Source organism: Eschrichtius robustus, chromosome 3 (genome assembly GCF_028021215.1).
Source record: "Eschrichtius robustus isolate mEscRob2 chromosome 3, mEscRob2.pri, whole genome shotgun sequence".
Classification (NCBI taxonomy): domain Eukaryota; kingdom Metazoa; phylum Chordata; class Mammalia; order Artiodactyla; family Eschrichtiidae; genus Eschrichtius; species Eschrichtius robustus.
Window position 1 is genome coordinate 166,803,556 of NC_090826.1, and position 19,378 is coordinate 166,822,933.

The window sequence follows — 19,378 nt, forward strand, 5'->3', positions numbered from 1 at the left end:
AAGGTTAAATCAGGTCATTAGAATGGGCCCTGATCCAATATGACTGGTGTCCTTATAAGAGGAGGACATTATGGCACAGATATACAGAGGGATGACCATGTGAGGACACAAAAAGAAGGTGGCCATCTGCCAGCCAAGAAGAGAGGCCTCAGAAGAAGCCCACCCTGCTGACACCTTAATCTTGGACCTCCAGCCTCCAGACTGTGGGGAAATAAATTTCTGTTGTCTAAACTGCCCAACCCGTGGCTACTATGTTACAGCAGCCCTAGCAGACTAACACAGATCCCAAGGGCACCAGCACTAGAGGGTACAGTGTCTTCTGTAGGTTCTTTCTCCCAAGCCTCTGCTTCCCAACAGTCTCTTAAAATTGAGAAGAGGCCTTTTGTCCAAACCTCTACACCTCTTTCTGAGAGTCAGACTGGAGAAGGGCAAGGCACGCACACGCACGTGGCTGACAGTGGATCGTCTGATGCCAGTGTGTCAGAGGGCTGTGTGCAAGTGTGCTCTGCAAAACTCACAGTATGGAACTGTCCTGGGAAATGCAAAGAAACATGCTTTTAATCCCTAGTGCCTGGAGACATAAGGACTGCTGGAAAGGGCAGGAGTCTGGGAGTCAGAGTGATTTGAATCCAGACCCAGCACTCACCACCTGAGTGACCTGGGCAAGTGATGCAAGCCCTCGGGTCTCAGTTCCCCATCTTCACCTCACAGACTTGGTGTCAGAATAAGTCAAAGACTGTGGGTAAAGTGCAGAGAACATTCAGCCACTCTGCCAGCAAAGAATTACTGAATAGGTGCTATTTTCTAGGTAAAATGATAAGCGGTGAACAAGATACCCAGAACCCTGCCCTCACCGACTTTATAGTCGACGAAGGAAAACAAACATTTTACAAAGAATCATACCTCTGACTTTCCCCTCCCACACTTCCTTCCTTTGAAAGTCCAGAATATTTGGGCTTGAAGTACTTTATCAATAACTTGAATAACACAAACGTCAAGCGTTTGAAAACAACCCAACGTCCGTCGCTTTTGGTCTCTATTAACAGTTGGCATCACCGCTGTCAGAAAGCATTTGAAGTACCGCAGTGGTGTGTGTATTAAAGTCTAGTTTATACAAAGAGGATCATACAGACCCTTGCAGAAAATGCACTGTCGGTCGTTTTATCAGTCCGTCCTGCTGACGTCATCTGAACAGCGTACACATTCCCGAAGGCAGGAACCTTGCCTAAGTAGCTCCCTTATTTAGTTTCTACCAGGACACCAGTGGCACTGGTGCCACTTTATGCTGATGCACTGAGTGGTAACAGCAGTGATATCACCACTAAAAAGGCCACAGTAGCAGAGCTGCTCTTGCTGTGCGTTGCCCGCCCACCTCCCTGTGCTATAATCGGTGATCATTGTCTTCCAGAATTTCATCACTGCTTTGACCATTTAGCAGACGCAGAAAGGGAACAGTATGGCTTTTTCTGTCCCTTTATAATAATGGCATTTTGCATTTGTATAGCACATTTAACGTATTCAGTACATTTTCTTGTCTATGGCCGGGTTTTATCCTAATGAAACAAAACCCCATGTGTTTTGTAATTGTCTGTGCCATAGAGACAGCTTAGGAATCAGAGCCACTGAAACTGTGCTGGAGGAGGCCCGATGCCCCAAACTGCTTAAAGAATAACAAACCCCACACAAGTTGCGAATGGAACCAGCATGGTAATGCAGCAATACAGCTATGCCATGGGGAGAAGATACATCTGGAGCATTGGAATCCATTCAGCACAAGCCGGGAGCCCATAGGAGTTCTCATCTGAGTTGCAGGGCTCTCCTGTTGGCCCTGCCTGGGTAGAGGCTGGTACCCGGTTCCAATTGTAGGGAGAGACAGAGACTGGCCACTGCTACAGGGAATAAGAGGCCATTAAGATTTGGTAATACTGGCACATTTTGTGGCCTAGAAACACGCCCCAGGAATGTTTCTTGCTTTTTCAGCAATTTAGAAAGGGCAAGAATGAGTATCTGAAAGGGTGAGCATTTGGGGGGTTGAAAAACAGGATTTTTACTTCTCATCACATTTTGGAAAAGGGAGCATCCAGAAGCAAACCTCCCACCGAGAAAACAAGTTGTCTGCGGATTACTTGCAATGAGTCACCTGCTGGGTTGACCATCTCCTGGGAAGCAGGAGGAAGTCAGGCGCTCATTCCTTCAGTCCACCTGGGCACCCGTTGGTAAATTATTGCTTTTACTCTCGTACCATTTAGAAAATTACAGCTCTCTAAATCATACTCTGGGGGACCGAGAAAAGGAAAATGCCTCTCCACCTGCATTGCCGAAGCCTGCCCTACCCTCCAAGTCAGTGATGTGCAGCCTCGCTACACATTAGAATCACCTAGGGAGTTTTTCAAACCTCCCTCCACCCCCGCCAATGCCCAGGCTGCATTCCAGACCAACGAAACAGAAACTCTGGGGCTGGGATCCAGGAACAGTTCTTTTTAAGCTCCCCGGGTGATTCCAAGGTGCAGCCAAGCTTGAGAACCAGCCCTCTAACTGCATCCATTCCCATGCTCACCCTCTGGGCAGTGAAGGTGCTCTGATAAGACAAAGCACATCACACCTGCCATGGCCCTTTCTTTGGTTTCCTTCACTTGCCTTAATCCCATGCTCAGCAGTGATAATTCTGCCACACACATTATGAAACTAATAATCCAAGCCATTGTGTGGTTGCCGGGCTCATGTTCACCAACACATTTAGCTAATTAACGTGAATCAGATACCACGTTAGGCAACGCAGCAGATACAAAAATTAGGACATGATCCCCACCTTCAAGAATACAGCTGTGGAAGATAATGTGTACAAGTGACTGTAATACAAGATACTGTGTGATCAGAGCTTTGAAACTCTCGGGAAGGAAATCAGAGAGAAAAACGAGACCCCTTTTAGCTGAACAGAGGTCTTCACAACTGACACATCACACATACACACACACACACACACCCATCAGCACATAATACAGGACTATGTACATAGCAGGTCTAAAGGAACTCCAGTTGAATGAATGGAGAAATTCAGATTGGCTCCCATCGGAAGCCAAGACCAACACCCAGGACTCCCCAGCTCCTTTCTCCACCCTCGACCATGCCCAGGCTCCTCCGGGTACCATCAGACATCACTTCAACCTCTAGTGCCTAGTCTCTCTACCCGCCATCCCCACTGGCCACCTCACACTGCCCTTGGAGTTCTGGGGTGCACGTCGGCGGCTGGGTGCCCTGCCCTGGCCACTCTGCTGACTGAATTCCTCCCTGAGACCAAGGCCTGCAGCTGTCATCCAGCGTCCACACCCCCTTCTCTATGGAATAAAATCCTCAATTTGGAGCTGAGCATAGAGACCCCCCCCCCCAAAAGACCAGATGTGGCCATTTGCCTACGATCTGGCTGATGAGTTAAGCGGAAGTGATGTGTGCAGCTTCTGGGTCACATCCTTCACAGAAGCGGCCCTTTTCCTCTTCCCCCTCCATCCTGCTGCTTGAAAGGACATCACGGTGTGACACCCTCATGGACCAGAAAATGCCCTAACGATGGCAGAGCTCTGAGGGCAGGAGGAGCCTGGGTCCCCAGACAACCCCGGCAGGCAGGGTCCCCCTCCCACCCCACCCTCAGCCTGGGCGGGCTCCCCCCCGAGACAGAGCAGGCTCCCTTGTATCTTTTACTCACAGTGGAACCCATATCCTAATACGTTTTCCTGCCTCCATCACGTCCTACAATACCTGGAGTATATTAAGGAGAGGAAAAAGGTGTGACAGAAAAGCAAACGATTTCTGTCAGAACAGTCAATGACTTGGTGACTTCTCATAGCAAAACTACTGAGAGTCCATAAATCTGCTTAGGTCAGGCTGTGAGAATCTGCTTTGCCGATGAACGTGGTTAAGTTAACCAGCCTCCTTCTTCTGGCCCACACAGTCTGTGAAGACTACAGCGGAAACTGAGTGTCGTCACTCTCTTGGTTAGCGGCCTGTAGAGACTGACCACTAGGGTCAACAGAAGCTCTACAAAAGGTGTGCAAAGTTACCAGCTCCTATGTATGGAAGCAGCAAGAGAGAAGGGGGGTAAGCATGGGCTCTGGAACCAGACCCATGAGCTGGGTGACCTGGGGCAAATATTTACCATTTGGTGAAGGCAGATCATTTTATCCAACTCACAGGAGATTCAGTTACACAGCAGGCCCAGGGCCCCTCCATAGACCTACTGAACCTGAACTTCCCAGGATTGATGCGGATATGTTAGGATTCTCCAGAGAAACAGAACCAACAGGATGCATGTATGTGTGCGTTTATAGATACAGAGAGATATAGACATATAAAGAGAGAGAGAGAGATAGAGAGAGAAAGAGATTTTAAGGAATCAGCTCGGGCAATTGTAGTGGTTTGGAAGGCCAAATTTTGCAGGGGTGCTAACAGGCTGGAGATCCAGGAAGAGCCAACCTTGCAGCTGAAGTCTGAAGGCCATCTGCTGCAGAATTCCCTCTTATTTGGGGAGGTCAGTCTTTGTTCCATTGAGGCCTTCAAAGTTGGTTTTTCGTTTGTTTTTTTTTTAACTAATTTATTTATTTATTTATTTTTGTCTGCGTTGGGTCTTCATTGCTGCGCATGGGCTTTCTCTAGCTGCAGCGAGCGGGGGCTACTCTTTGTTGTGGTGCGTGGGCTTCTCATTGCGGTGGCTTCTCTTGTTGCAGAGCACAGGCTCTAGGCACGCGGGCATCAGTAGTTGTGGCCAATGGGCTCAGTAGTTGTGGTTCACGGGCTCTAGAGCTCAGGCTCAGTAGTCGTGGTGCACAGGCTTAGGTGCTCTGTGGCATGTGGAATCTTCCCGGACCAGGGCTCGAACCCGTGTCCCCTGCATTGGCAGGTGGATTCTTAACCACTGCACCACCAGGGAAGTCCCATGAATCTGTATTTTTAATAACCTGTCCAGATGTGATGTGAGGCACAGTCAAATCTGGGGACCACTCTCAATGATGCACCCTAAGGTCAGTCATGGTTTCAGGATTTCTTCCTCCACCACTACAAGGGCCTCTGGACTTCCTTTGTGAAGCTGACCGGCACAACCTTCCATCATGTCATGAGTCAGGAAGTTGCTCCCTCCACACACAGCCAGGACGGAGCAGGCTGGGGAGATGTTCCTCAAGCCCAGGGCTCAGCACATCCTGGGCAATCCACAAAGGAGTCGGCAGCTGGCCGTATTTGCCTGCCCACTGCCAGCCTCTCTGGGTTGAAGCTCTTCTCCCTTTCCCCTCTCCCTGAGCAGACTCAATTCTCCAGATCCTGGGGGGTCTTTTGGGGAGCTGCTTATGAATCACCAGCACATTCACCAACCACCCAACTCCCCAAATATTTCCCACAGTGTTCCCCCACCTTGGCCACGCATGAGAAGCACATATGGGCATTTTCTAAATACAGATGACTGGACCCTCCCAAGACCTACTAGAGCAGAATTTCTGGAAGTGGTTCTTAAGCAGATGTATGCTGGAAAATCTCCATGGGGGATTTTGAGATGCATAACGATTAGAAACCACCAGTGCCACTAATGACAAACACAACAGAACAGTGAACTCTACCGTTCGCCGCTTCCTGACACTATCCTAGCATATGAGTTTTCACAATCAAGGCAGCAAAGTTTCACAGTAAGTTCTAAGTGCTCTCTCTGAGCTACTGATGAGAATTCCTGGGTGTACAATAATGAGTGGAGAACAATGAAGCACGTTAAGATCAGGGTGTTAGGCAGCTGACTAGACTCGTTCATGCCACTAGCCTCAAAACATGCAGGGTTCAAATTCACGATGCCGATTTACTGCAGATTACCACATGCGGCTGACCTTCAGAGCTGCTCACAGATAGTCAGAATTATGAAAATAAAGTCCTTGAATACTTACAGTACTAATGAGACCACCTCTTATGATGGGAAGGAACTAAGATTTCTGTATAGTTGTCATGACAGGAGGCTATGTAGAGTATTCACTGGAGGAATGTTTATGGAACTCTCCTCACACCTGGAATTCTGCTGCAGATGATAATATTGCCCAGGCAGGGCCTGGCCCCCATGAATCCACCTAAAAGAGACCACTTTGCACTAGAGAACTGCTTATTTTGTTTCTTTTTTAATTTTTATTTTATATTGGAGTACAGTTACGTAACAATGTTGTGTTAGTTTCAGGTGTACAGCAAAATGATTCAGTGATACATCTACATGTATCTATTCTTTTTCAAATTCTTTTCCCATTTAGGTTATTACAGAATATTGAGCAGAGTTCCCTGTGCTATACAGTTGGTCCTTGTTGGTTATCTATTTTATTTTTTTTATTTAGTTATTTTTTAAAGCACCTTTTAAAAAATTTATTTATATATTTATTTACTTTGGGCTGTGTTGGGTTTTTGTTGCTGCGCATGGGCTTTCTCTAGTTGTGGTGAGCGGGGGCTTCTCTTCATTGCAGTGTGCGGGCTTCTCATTGCAGTGGCTTCTCTTGTTGCGGAACACGGGCTCTAGGCGCACAGGCTTCAGTAGTTGGGGCATGTGGGCTCAGCAGTTGTGGCTTGTGGCTCAGTAGTTGTGGCGCACGGGCTTGGTTGCCTTCCTGGTCCGGGAAGATGTGGGATCTTCCCGGACCAGGGATCGAACCTGTGTCCCCTGCATTGGCAGGCGGATTCTTAATCACTGCGCCACCAGGGAAGTCCTGGTTAACTATTTTAAATATAGCAGTGTGTACATGTCAATTCCAAACTCCCAATCTATTCCCCCCTTCCCCCCTGGTAACCATACGTTCACTCTATATGTCTGTGAGTCTGTTTCTGTCTTATAAATAAGTTCATTTGTATCATTTTTTTAAGATGAAAGGGATATCATACGATGCTTGGTCTTTCTCTGTCGATCTTTTCCACAACTTTTGCCTGGAACTCCAGAATATAAAGATGTGCGGCCTTCTTCCCAGGCCTATCAGATGCCAACTTGGTGTGGGGTTGTACTGAGGTAGGAGATAGATGGACCCCTGGGCTGGACTGCTGGTGTTTGTTAAGCGGAGTAAAATTGAAGCTTTGTTTTCCCCAGACACGCCAAAGACAAAGCTAGTGGCAGAAGCTGAGCTCTGCTGGAGTAAAGAGGTAAGATGACCACTCCTGAGGTCAAGGAAAACTTCCCTGTCTGCACGTGCGCAGGAAGGTTCCTTGGGAAAAGACACCACCCCATAATGTGTGAACATATTCCTACAGGCCTCTGCGGTGGAATCCACCTTAGCAAAAAGTTGCGCACGCATGTTGGGGAGGGTCTTAGAACAGGTCAGATGTGGGAAAAGAAATGAGATAATTGGCCAAAGGTAAACAAAGACCCGGAAGGACTGTCCTACATAAGTGATTTAAACCACCTCTTTACAGGGCTCCTCCTCATTAGAGAGGGCGCCCAAAGTCCTTCTCTCCAGGTGTGTATTTCTGCCTTGCTTCTGTATTAAATAAACACAGCTTCTCTGTGTGCTCTCCCACTTATTGTGCGGTGTCTCTAATAATAAATTTTGCACCTGTTTTTGCCTCCTTGAAACATTTTTGCTTTCAAACAGGGCAAGAGCCAGGGAACTTTGCTTCTAGCCTGTAGCCCCTGGTGGACTATCAGCTGGGATTCCTGGTTTTCACCCAGGCTCCCCAGGTTCAATTCCTGGGCAGGAAACTAAGATGTCTCTTCAAGACCGCTCACTGCTGTCTCTCTGAGATCAGTACCCAGGGAGGAAAGACAGAATTCATGCATAGTAAATGCTACTCACAGTGAAATGGCCACTGATAGGGGGTAGGGATGGGGGAAATGTTACTCATTGAAAGACACCGCGCTTGGTCCTATAGACACACTAGTGAACGAGGAAGGGATGGTCCCTGCCCCCAGAGAGCTTGCTGTTGAGTCAAGCTCTGTTCAGCTTCAGTGACCCCAGTCTCTGAGAAGGGCATGGTGGCCGATCTGGACGAGCAGCCCAGGACACACTGGTTCTGGTGTCACCTCACCGTTAGCCCTCTGGTCTCAATTTCCCCTCTGAAAAGGAGGGATCTGGCTAGATGACCTCCAAGGTCTGTTCCAGTTCTAGCGTTTCATCTCCTAATCATATAGTGAACATTAACCTTATGTCCCACTCTGTGCCGGGAATTCAAAGATGAATAAGACATTGGGTTCCTCCTTCGTGGAACTCACAAACTAATGGGAGAGGCAGGCATCCAAAGAGACAATGATGCAGTGTTGCAAGTACCACCACAGAGGTGTAGACCCACACCTCGAAGAGTCTATGTTACCATCCTAGAGAAAATCTGCAAACTTTCCAACCTCTGAGCCTTCTTCCCCCAGTTTCATTGAGATATAACTGACATACAGCACTGTGTAAGTTTAAGGCATATAGCATAATGATTTGACTTACATATACTGTGAAATGATTACCACAATAAGTTTAGTTAACATCCATCATTTCATATAGATACAAAAGAAGAAGAAAAATGTTTTTTTCCTTGTGATGAGAACTCTTAGGATTTACTTTCCTAACTTTCAAATATAGCATATACCAGTTAACTATAGTCATCATGCTGTACATTACATCCCTAGTGCTTAATTATCTTATAAATTGAAAGTCTGTACCTTTTGATCACCTTCTTCAAATTCCCTCTCCCCCTCTGATAACCAAAAATCTGATCTCTTGTTTATGAGTTTGTTTTGTTATTCTTATTTTATTTTTAGATTCCACACATATGTGAGATCATACAGTATTTGTCTTTGTCTGACTTACTTCACTTAGCACAATGCCATGTTGTCACAAAGAAGGATTTCCTTCTTTTTATGTCTGAAATATATACATCACAAGTGCTTTAGCCATTCGTCTGTCAATGGACACTTAGGTTGTTTCCATGTTTTTGCTATTGTAAAAAAAAAAATGCTGCTATGAACATGAAGGGGGTGCAGATATCACTTCAACATAGTGTTTTTATTTCCTTTGGATATATACCCAGAAGTGGAATTTCTGAATCACATGGAAGTTCTATTTTTAACTTTCTGAAGAACCTCCATATTGTTTTTCATAGTGGGCTGTACCAACTTACAATCCCACCGACAGTTCACAAGGAATCCCTTTTCTCCACACCCTCACTAGCATCTGCTATCTCATCCCCATTCTAACAGGAGTAAGGTGATAACTCATCCCTTGCCTACAAATATATGGTAGATTGATGGCATTCATGGTACCAATTAATGGTCTCCCCTGTATCCACACCCTTTGCCCTGTAACTCTGTAGTCCCTCCCACTGTGACCCTGGGCTTGGCCATGTGACTCACTTCGGCCAATAATAGGACACTAATAGATCTGATGCAAACCAAAGCTTGAAAAAGTTCTTGTGTATTTCCACTTCTTCTCTTGCTTCTCTATGACACCATGAGAACAAGTCTAGATTAGTCTTTGGAGAATGAAATGGCCCATCCCAGCTGAGGCCATCCTAGATTAGCTTACAGTCTGCTGCCTGCCAGACACATGAATGAGCCCCAGCCAAGACCAGAAGAACACCCCCTTCTCCCTATAAGCCCATCCAAGATTTGTGGAACCACCAGATGACCCATGGACTCATGAGAAATATAAATCGTAGTTGTCCTGAGCTGCTAATATCATGGCAATGGAGAATAAGGATAGGGCCAACCAGCTCCCCAGATCTGAGTGAGAAGCCAGAGCCCATATGTAAGGCAGCTGTTGTGAAGTCCTCTGCTTCTCCTGCTGCAGCCTTGGGAGTGGAGTGAAGCGAGGACAGGGCTCTTCCTCTGGCTTCTGGTTCAGCAACCCCATGACAGCATCACTATTTACACAGTGAGTAAAATGTCCCATCTTTCCCTCTGACTAACAAGGAGTTTGCCACAGAAAGCATCTGAAAATAAATTATACGTGAGACATGGTTTCTGAACTAGTTGCAAGTTTTATTCCAGGATATTTTTACTTTTCTTCAAACATTCCCTCCAGGGGTGAACGATCTCACCAAGAAATTAAATAGAATTAGAAAAGAGCCTTAAAGGAATCCACTTGGCCCCATGATGGTGAGCCAAGCATATTATAGGGTCCCTGAAGCCCTCTGTAGCTCTGGTATTTGTATCTTCCCTTTAAAATAGCTGAGCAATATTGCTGTAGTAGTGGTCCTTAAGGAGCATGTTTCAAAGCGAACCAACAATTTCCCCTTTAATGTGGTGATTGAAAATGTGGACTCTTTTCAAACAGACTTGCCCTTCAAATCCCAGCTCTACCAGCTTATGAAATATGACTCTCCGGGATATATACTTAACCTCTCTAAACCTTGATTTCCTCGTCTTTTAAGTGGGGCTATTAGTCATGACTACTTCATAGAAATGTTGTGAGGATTAAAAGAGTTAATCCTTTCAAAGGCATACAGTAGTCACTCAGGAAAAGTAAGCAGCATTGTCACGTCTTAGAAATTCCCCAAGCCACAGAGAATTCTGATCTGGAAAACTTCTGATCAAGGATGGCCTCTCAAAGGCATTCCACACAACTGCCTCTGAGTTTTTGTGTCCCTTTTCCCTGTATTATGTCTCTCCATGAAAATAGACCATTCCCTCCAGAGCCCTGCAGGAAGAACTGTGTTAACGGCTAAAGAGACCGGAAATCAAGCCAATCCCTTGTGGCAGGGAGTGCCAGTAATTAGAGAAAAGGCACCATCATCACCATTCTCCCAAGTGGTTAATGCATGACAAATCGTGTGCTCCAAAGTGACATGAGTCTTTCTCTAGGTTCTGGTATATAAATGTATTTGGTAGCTTCCTCTTAGGTCAAAGAAATTGGGACAGACTTTGAAACTGTCTATTTTATAAATTTGTAGAGTCAGCAAATAGCTGATCTCTGGCACAGAATAAAATCTCTTTAAAAAAAAAAAAAAGATTTTCCCCCTTATAAAAGTGGCAGATGCTTATAGTATCAGTTAGCTATTGCCATAATAATGCTGCATAACAAATCACTCCAAAATTCAGTGCCCTAAAACAATAATCATTTATACTTGCCCACGCATCTAGAGGTTGACTGGGGGTCACCTGATCTAGTGCGCTTGGCTCTGAGCTACAGGTGGGCTCAGGTCTGCATCCCCTGCCTCTCATGCTCCTTGCACCAGAGGGCTGGTCTTGATGATGTCAGAAGTGCAAGAAAAGGAGCAGAAACACCCAGTAACTCTTAAGGCCTCAGTACACACAAGCCCACCCACATTCCAGGGGACACATCCCGTCACATGGCAAAGCCCTCCATCAGCAGGGAGGGGAAATGTACTCTGCTTCTCTCAGGAGGAACTGCAAAATCATATGCAAAGGCCATGGATACAGGCAGGGCCGGCTTCAGGGACATGTCACCCGTGCAGATGCACCTGGGTCCCACGCTCAGAAGGGTCCCACCTTTGGCTGAATCCTCTGCTGTTAGCTTTGTAAGATTCTTAATAACTTTTCGTCATGGAGCCCCACATTTTCATTTTCTACTGGGCCCTGCAAATTACATAGCCAGTCCTGGATACGGGGGAGGGTGAAGAATTGGGAACAATAATGCAATCTTCCTACTTAACAAACTGACTTTACACTATAGAAGTGTCATATCCATTCCCAGCTCCCCCAGCCCCTGCTTTCAGAAGCACATCGCGGAAATTTCTGCAGTGGAACCAGGTTCACACCATTCAGCTTCACTTCACACCGTGATGCCTCCCCTAAGACAAGACGTGTGGTTCTGATAAGCGTGAAACGGGGAGGGGCATTGGTGGCCATCAGTGATTACACTCGTGGCCTTACCACTGCCTTGTTCTCTCCAGAATTAAACTTGGAGCACCTGGCCCCCCGCCACCAAACTGGTTATACCTCCCCAAGGGACTCAACACCCACCCCCTCCCCCTCCCCCCCAACCCGCTCATCCCCCTCTTTCTTGTCCCACTGCAACTGCTCAATGAAGAGAGTGAGAATTATCCACACACTAGAGCTTTTTACATCCACCAATGTCAGAAAACCTGCAGTGAGACTGGACACACTCTCGGGGAAATCAGGGGGTGAAATGGAGAATCACAGATTTGTCAAACCAAAGGGACGTCCCAAACTACGCAACTAAGTCGCCCCTCTCAGGCAGGCAGGCTCCGTCTAACTCAAAACCATCTCAGACATCAGGCTGTCTAACTCCGCCTAAGGGAGCTGAACATTTCTTAGCCCCCAGGACGACCAACCTCAAGGTTAGATGACAGCTGCTTATGAAGAAAGTGTCTCTTTATTCTCATGTCGATCTCCGGCTCTCACTTAAGTTCACTTCCTCTAACCATTGCCTGAACTTGGAGATGCAACAGGAGGCCCCGAGTCAGCGTCCCCCCCACAAGGACCCTTCGCGTGCCCGAGAGCTGCCATCTAACCAACGTCTGCTCTCCACGCTCTCCCCGCTCCCAAACCCGCACTTGACAGTGACCCTCACAGTGACAGCATGCCCGGTGGGGAGCACAGCACAAGAGGCAAGTGGCTCTCGCCATGAAAAAATGAATCATAAGCACAAATCGACACAAGAATCCTGCAGTTCAGACAATTACCCAAAGCACACATTTTCTGATAATTATAGAGCTAAAAATGGATCCACTTTGAAAATCCCTTCCTTTCTCCCGAGAAAGCTGAGGAGGTGGTTTAACAACAATCAGCTGCTGAGATGCTTCACATTCTGGGGTGTTTACGAGATGAGTTCCAAGAAATTTCTTGGGAGGTACAGTTCCCAGAAGGTGGTGATGCTAACGAAGTCCATCAACCCTCTCCACCGCCCCCAGCACGTGCTCACAGCTTGGGAATCTGAACTCAGAAGCCCATTCAAAATGAGCCAGGAGAGAGGAGGCCCAGGCCTTCCTGCCCTGTGACTCTGCTCAAACGTCAAATGACAGTTACCCAAGAAAATAGGAGGGGGTGCTAAGGGGGCTGCCGCCAGCCGAGGATTACCTCAGCTTCCTTCAGCACCACGGGTGTGCTCAGGGATGTTACAGGAAGCTTTAGGTATCAGCTAAGTGTCATATAATAATAACAGTAACATTTAGTACGTGCAGAGCATTGATGAGCTAGACGCACATGTATTATCTCATTTAATTCTCACAACTCCACGAGGAGGGTGCTGTACTTATCACCCCCACTTCAGAGTCACACTGAGGGTTACACAGATAATCAGGGCACAGGCAGGAAGCAGCAGAAGCCTGTATACGTCACCACCACGCTCCACCACTTTTCCAGTGCAAGGAACCAGAACTGGCTTGAGAATTTATTTGTAAGGTTAAAATACAGACTACAAAGAGGGGAGAGGGCATAGACACAGAGGAAAGGAAGGGGATGGAAACTGTAGGCTAGAGACCTTCTGTGTCGTAATGAATACAATAAAGAGTTAAATTTGATTTTAAAATACAAATCTGATGTAAGGAGTACATGTGGTAAAATATAAGTTTTGTGCTATGTCATGGACACTGTTGAAATGAAGAAATGAAAAGACTATTATGGGACCTAATCAAACTTAAAAGCTTTTGCACAGCAAAGGAAACCATCAACAAAACAAAAAGACAACCTATGGAATGGGAGGAAATATGTGCAAATGATGCAACCAACAAGGAGTTAATCTTCAAAATATACAAACAGCTCATACAACTTAATATCAAAAAAAAAAACAAACCCAATCAAAAAATGGGCAGAAGACCTAAATAGACATTTCTCCAAAGAAGACATACAAATGGCCAATAGGCACGTGAAAAGATGCTCAACATCACTAATTACTGGAGAAATGCAAATCAAAACTACAATGAGGTATTACCTCACACCTGTCAGAATGGCCATCATCAAAAAGTCTACAAATAATAAATGCTGGAGAGGGTGTGAAGAAAAGGGAACCCTCTTGCACTGTTGGTGGGAATGTAAATTGGTGCAGCCACTATGAAGAACAGTATGGAGGTTCCTTAAAAAACTAAAAATAGAGCTACCATATGATCCAGCAATCCCACTCCTGGGCATATACCCGGACAAAACTATAATTCCACAAGATACATGCACCCCAATGTTAGTTGCAGCACTATTTACAGTAGCCAAGACACAAAAGCAACCTAAATGTCCATCAACAGATGAATGGATAAAGAAGATGTGGTATGTATATATACAATGGAATATGACTCAGCCATAAAAGAGGAATGAAATACTGCCATTTGCAGCAACATGGATGGACCTAGAGAATATTATGCTTAGTTGAGTAAGTCAGAGAAAGAAATACTAAATGCTATCACTTCTATGTGGAATCTAAAAAATAAGACAAATGAATCTATATACAAAACAGAAGAAACAGACTCACAGACATAGAAAACAGATGTATGGTTTCCAAAGGGGAGAGGGAGGAGGGGAAGGACAAATGAGGAGCATGGGATTAGCAGATATAAACTCCTTTACACAAAAATAGGTTAAGTAACAGGATTTACCGTGTAGCACAGGACCGTAAGGTAGGACCACGGCAGAGGCAGCCAGAGGCCATTGCCTGCTGTCTGGCTAGAGTCAGTGGTCAAGCAACACAGAAAAATGAGCAAGGCTCAAATGTGATGGATGCAGGTTATTGCTCTGCCAGAGAATTCAGGATGGTACATTCAAAATGGGGGAAAAAGGGCAATTTGCAGTGTGAAGGACACTTGGGTGTCAGTCTTAAAGAACAAACTAGACTCTATGGAAGTGACAGCTGGAGCAGGTTATTGGTGTCCGAGACATTATCTGGGAAAATAATTTACAAATTCATGAAGTACCCTTAATACCAAATGTCATACGCTATTTTCTTAATCATCTTTTATTCCTTGGATCACTAGTATTTTCATTATCTGAGCTTACTTCCCCACTGTGACACAGATGTGGAACTATGACATACTGAGTCTCTTGGAAAACATTAAAGGACAAGTAATTAGCTAGAAAGATAATTGACTTCTTGATTAAGCTCTCTCTCCCAAGGAAAGGTATCATTAATTGAAATATAGAAAAGATTTCAAAAGCTTGCAAAATTGTTTCCCTTCCATCAATTTTTGGCATGGCATTTGGTTTCTCTCCTATTCACGTAAGGCTCAAAAACTTCTTTTGGGTTGACAGGTGGCTTTCCTATGGCCTGTAGCACATCTGCTCTGAACAGAGATAGGGGATGTCCTTTGGCTCAAGGCAATGGACACTGTTAGTTTTACATGCAAGTTGCTGTTCTCCACACTTTGCTGCAAAAATGTACTCGCTTTCCTTACCGGAGAGTGGCAGACTGGTCTCTCTGCCACAGGGGTACACCAGCTACGTCACAGAGTCCTGCTAAATACTAAACTTGAGCTGCACATGCACACGTGGATATGCGTGCACACGTGTGTTTCCTGAATGCACTGAGGGCAGCTGTGACCTACTGCCCATCCATTGAGAGCAACTCTCTGAATGCTTGGCTCCCCCTTTAATAACATCTCCCTTCCCACCCCTCCGACACTCCTGATAATGCTGTCAATCAAACTGCAAAGCTGAGTGGCAGGTTGAAACCTCAAAGGAAACCCAACAACCAGTTAAAAACTTGGCTGAGCCAAGGTGGGAGCGTTTCTGAGCCCCGCATCAGACAGGAACAAAGGCTGTGAGGCAACATCAGCTGTAAATGCCATCCATCATCATGCAAAGATAAAGAACCTCTAAATCCAACCAGAGGGCACTTGCAAATATCCAGTGCTGTCCTGACACTGATTGATGGCCATCCCTTTTAATTAGCTCCTCTTGTCTCTGGAGGTTTCCAAAGAAGTGATCACGTGCTCCCACCTCCTCCTCCCCCGCCACCATTTGCCTTTGTGGGGAGACAGGACCGAAGCAGGCACTGAGCCTCACCAGCCCCTGTCACTGTGTGACCACCGTGACCATGTGACCATCCAAATTCCGTCACCGGGTGCTTGCACTGACCTTTCGTAGAAGGAAGCAGATGCGCTCGATGTTCCTCAGCCGTTCCCTCTATCAGGATGCACGAGAAAGAAAAGAGAGGGGAGGTTAGATTTTCTGCTGAAAGAACATGAGAAGCCCCACATTCAGCCCCTAGTAGAGGAGGCAGAACCCACCACAGATCCCTCCCAGTCATGACCTTCATGCTCCCACTCAAGTGGCTTTCCCTAACAAGAGTTTCTGCTCATACAACTCAACAGCAAAACACCAAATGATCCAATTAAAAATGGGCAGAGGAAAATAGACATTCTTCCAAAGAAGACATACAGATGGCCCCCAGGTACATGAAAAGGTGCTCAATATCACTAATCACCAGGGAAATGCAAATTAAAACCACAATGAGATATCACCTCACACCTGTTAGAATGACTAGCCTCAGAAAGAAAAGAGATAACAAATGCTGATGAGGCTGTGGGAAAAAAGGGAACCCTGGTGCACTGTTGGTGGGGATGGGAATTGATACGGCCACTGTGGAAAACAGTGTGGAGGTTCCTCAAAAAGTTAAAAATAGAAGTACCACATGATCCATCATTCCACTTCCGGATATATCCAAAGGAAACAAAATCACTATGTTGAAGAGATGTCTACACCCCCATGTTCATAACAGCATTTTTTACAATAGCCAAGGCATGGAAACAACCTAAGTGTCCATTGACAAATGAATGGATAAAGCAGTTGTGGTATACACATATATAATGGAATATTATTCAGCCATAAGAAAGAAGTAAATCTTGCCTTTTGCAACAACATGGATGGACCTCGAGGGCACTGTGTTAAGTGAAATGAGTCAGACAGAGAAAGACAAATACTGTATGATCTCACTTACACGTGGAATCTAAAAACAAAACACAACAAAACATGAACAACAAAACCAACTCATATTTGTGGTTATCAGAGCTGGAGAGGGAATTGGATAAAGGCGATCAAAAGGTACAATCTTCCAGTCATAAGATGTAATTCCTGGGGATGTAACGTACAACGTGATGACTATAGCTAACACTGTTGTGTGGCACATTTGAAAGCTGCTAAGTGAATAAATCCCAAAATTTTCATCACGTTTTTTCTTTTTTCTTTTGTATCTGTATGAAATGATGGATGTTAACCAATTATTTTGCAATATATGTAAGTCAAGTCATCATGCTATACACCTTAAACTAAATACACTGCTATATGTCCAGTTATATCTCAATAAAATTGAAAAAAGAGCTTTGAGCTTTTCTCCATCTACCTTGTCATAGTTATTTGCTCTGAACTGAACTTTCCCAGCAAACAGCATGGGCTCAGCTTCCCTCACAGCCCAGCACAGGTTTCTGTAGTTTTTCCTACAGCCTCTGTGTCCCTATAAGACAGTCAAACTGCAGAACGGGCACCACATGCTCATGAATCCAAAGCCTGCGGTCGGGTCCCCGGGAGGGCTTCCCATTGAAGCCACGAAGAGCATGTGTGCCTGATTAGTGTGTGAGAGGGGGAAGTTCTCTGCCCATCGGTTCTATATTTCTAAAGTGACCGTATTTAGAGGAAGCAATCTTCCCACTCAATTAGACACCAGCAGTGCCCCGGGGCTAAGACTTTTCAAGATGCCCAAGTCCATCTCCGGAGTCTGGCTCGCTGCCAAAGGAAGATGCTCTGGGGCTGGACAGGTGACGATGTTCGCCTAACACGCTAAGTGCTGCCTCCCCTTTCCCGCAGTGACTTCTGCGATTTCTGCAGCCACTCTGAACACAGCTGTGGCATCTCCCAGTGCTTCATTACTGAGGCAATTTGGTTGCGGTAGATGTGATGATAATGAGATTCCTCGTGGATCAGGAGAAGACAGGTGGCTGGGATACTTCAATTTCCCTAATTAAATCATAAATATAGTGATTCCTGTGCACCCTTTAAGCCCAGAGGAAAGAGCCCACATCAGGACAAATTAGCATCCACATGGCTAGGAAGACAGACCACATCCTCCTCCACACACGTGTGTGTGCACGCGTGCACACACAAGCACAAACACAGCTGGGCATCGAGGCTGCCTAAATGGAGAATAGTGGGAAAAGGTGTGAGACAACAGGCATGTAAGAGGGAGGTTCAGGACACACGCTAGCTCCTTCCCCAGCAAGTCAGATCCTCTAAAGGATATTTCTCATTACTTTACAGTGATATTAAATGCCCAGCTGGCAAAAGGAAGGGGAAAGGGTTAACATGAGAAACTAGGAGTAAAAACAAAGCATTCCTCCTCTTCCTACCACATGGAAGATGGGTCCACCCAGAGGGTCCAACAATATTTGGAGCTTAAATCCAAAGAACCAGTGGGTCTCATGCACATTCATTTAGAAATACATCACACCAATCAGCAATTGTTTGTAACACAAGTCCATCCAGGGCTGGAGTTACCGAGCAGTGAAGCCGCTTTGTCAAGCCACCTGAGCCTGAGATGCTGCTTCAGAGGATCTACAGGGGCCCAAGGAGCTTAAAGATGAGTTAAATGAGGCTTCCAAAGCGTTTAAGTTCCTGCCAGGGAGTAACATCATAAAAACTGGGGGAAATGTGTCTAATACACTTCCATTTAGGGTTTTTATGGATTTTTGTTTTTAATCTCAGACAAGAGTCCTTTACTCAAGGGCTTGAGTCTATCCATGAGATGCCTGGCCTTCGGGGCCAGACTCCTTAATTAATTCATTAACTGATTAAAAATGTGGCTTTATTTATTTTTATTTTTATTGGCGTAGAGTTGATTTACAAAGTTGTGTTAGTTTCCGGTATACAGTAAAGTGAATCAGTTATACATACACAGATATCCACTCTTTGTAAGATCCTTTTCCCATATAGGTCATTACAGAGTACTGAGTAGAGTTCCCTATACTATACAGTAGGTCCTTATTAGTTATCTATTTTATATATCTTGGTGTGTATATGTCAATCCCAACCTCCCAAATCATCCCCCACTTTCCCCTGGTAACCATAAGTTTGTTTCCTACATCTGTGAAGAAGTGTGGCTTTAATAATAGGAATAAAGAGTTGAGATCCAGCTTCTCTGCTATGCAACCTCACCTTTCAGTCATTCATTCTTTCATCAACAAATAGCTATTTGAGTGCCTACTGTGTGCAGGTTCTGTCCTTGCACTGACCTTGCACAGAAGCTCCCAGTGGGACATACACTGGTCCTAATTTTCTTTGTTCTGCCTGAACTAAGGAACCTGCCAAGGTGAGATGGAAACGGGCTCCACAAACCTGTCTCATGGTTTTGCCAACCTCCTGCACCCCAGTGTTGAATTCGCATGATGGAATTGAGGGGCAGGACACTATTTCTTCACTAGTGTTTACCCTGAGATCACACAAGAAACTCTGGGTGTTCTAAGTGAGCCGCTTTCTAATTGGAGCGCCCAAGCCACCAGGGGGAAGGAA

At 45.6% G+C, this 19,378-nt stretch overlaps 1 protein-coding gene across 5 annotated transcripts in view; it reads right to left on the reverse strand.

The window, feature by feature from the left end:
- The window catches only part of CNIH3 (cornichon family AMPA receptor auxiliary protein 3), a 268,679-nt gene that overhangs the window by 49,832 nt on the left and 199,469 nt on the right, over nt 1–19,378 (reverse strand). For 4 of the 5 annotated variants that reach the window (XM_068541764.1, XM_068541766.1, XM_068541763.1 and 1 more), the window contains one exon: nt 15,956–16,003. The exons of the other annotated variant lie outside the window; for it this stretch is intronic. In XM_068541764.1, coding sequence (XP_068397865.1) covers nt 15,956–16,003 — 48 coding nt within the window. The remainder of the gene's footprint in view (nt 1–15,955; nt 16,004–19,378) is intronic. 5 annotated transcript variants of the gene reach the window in all.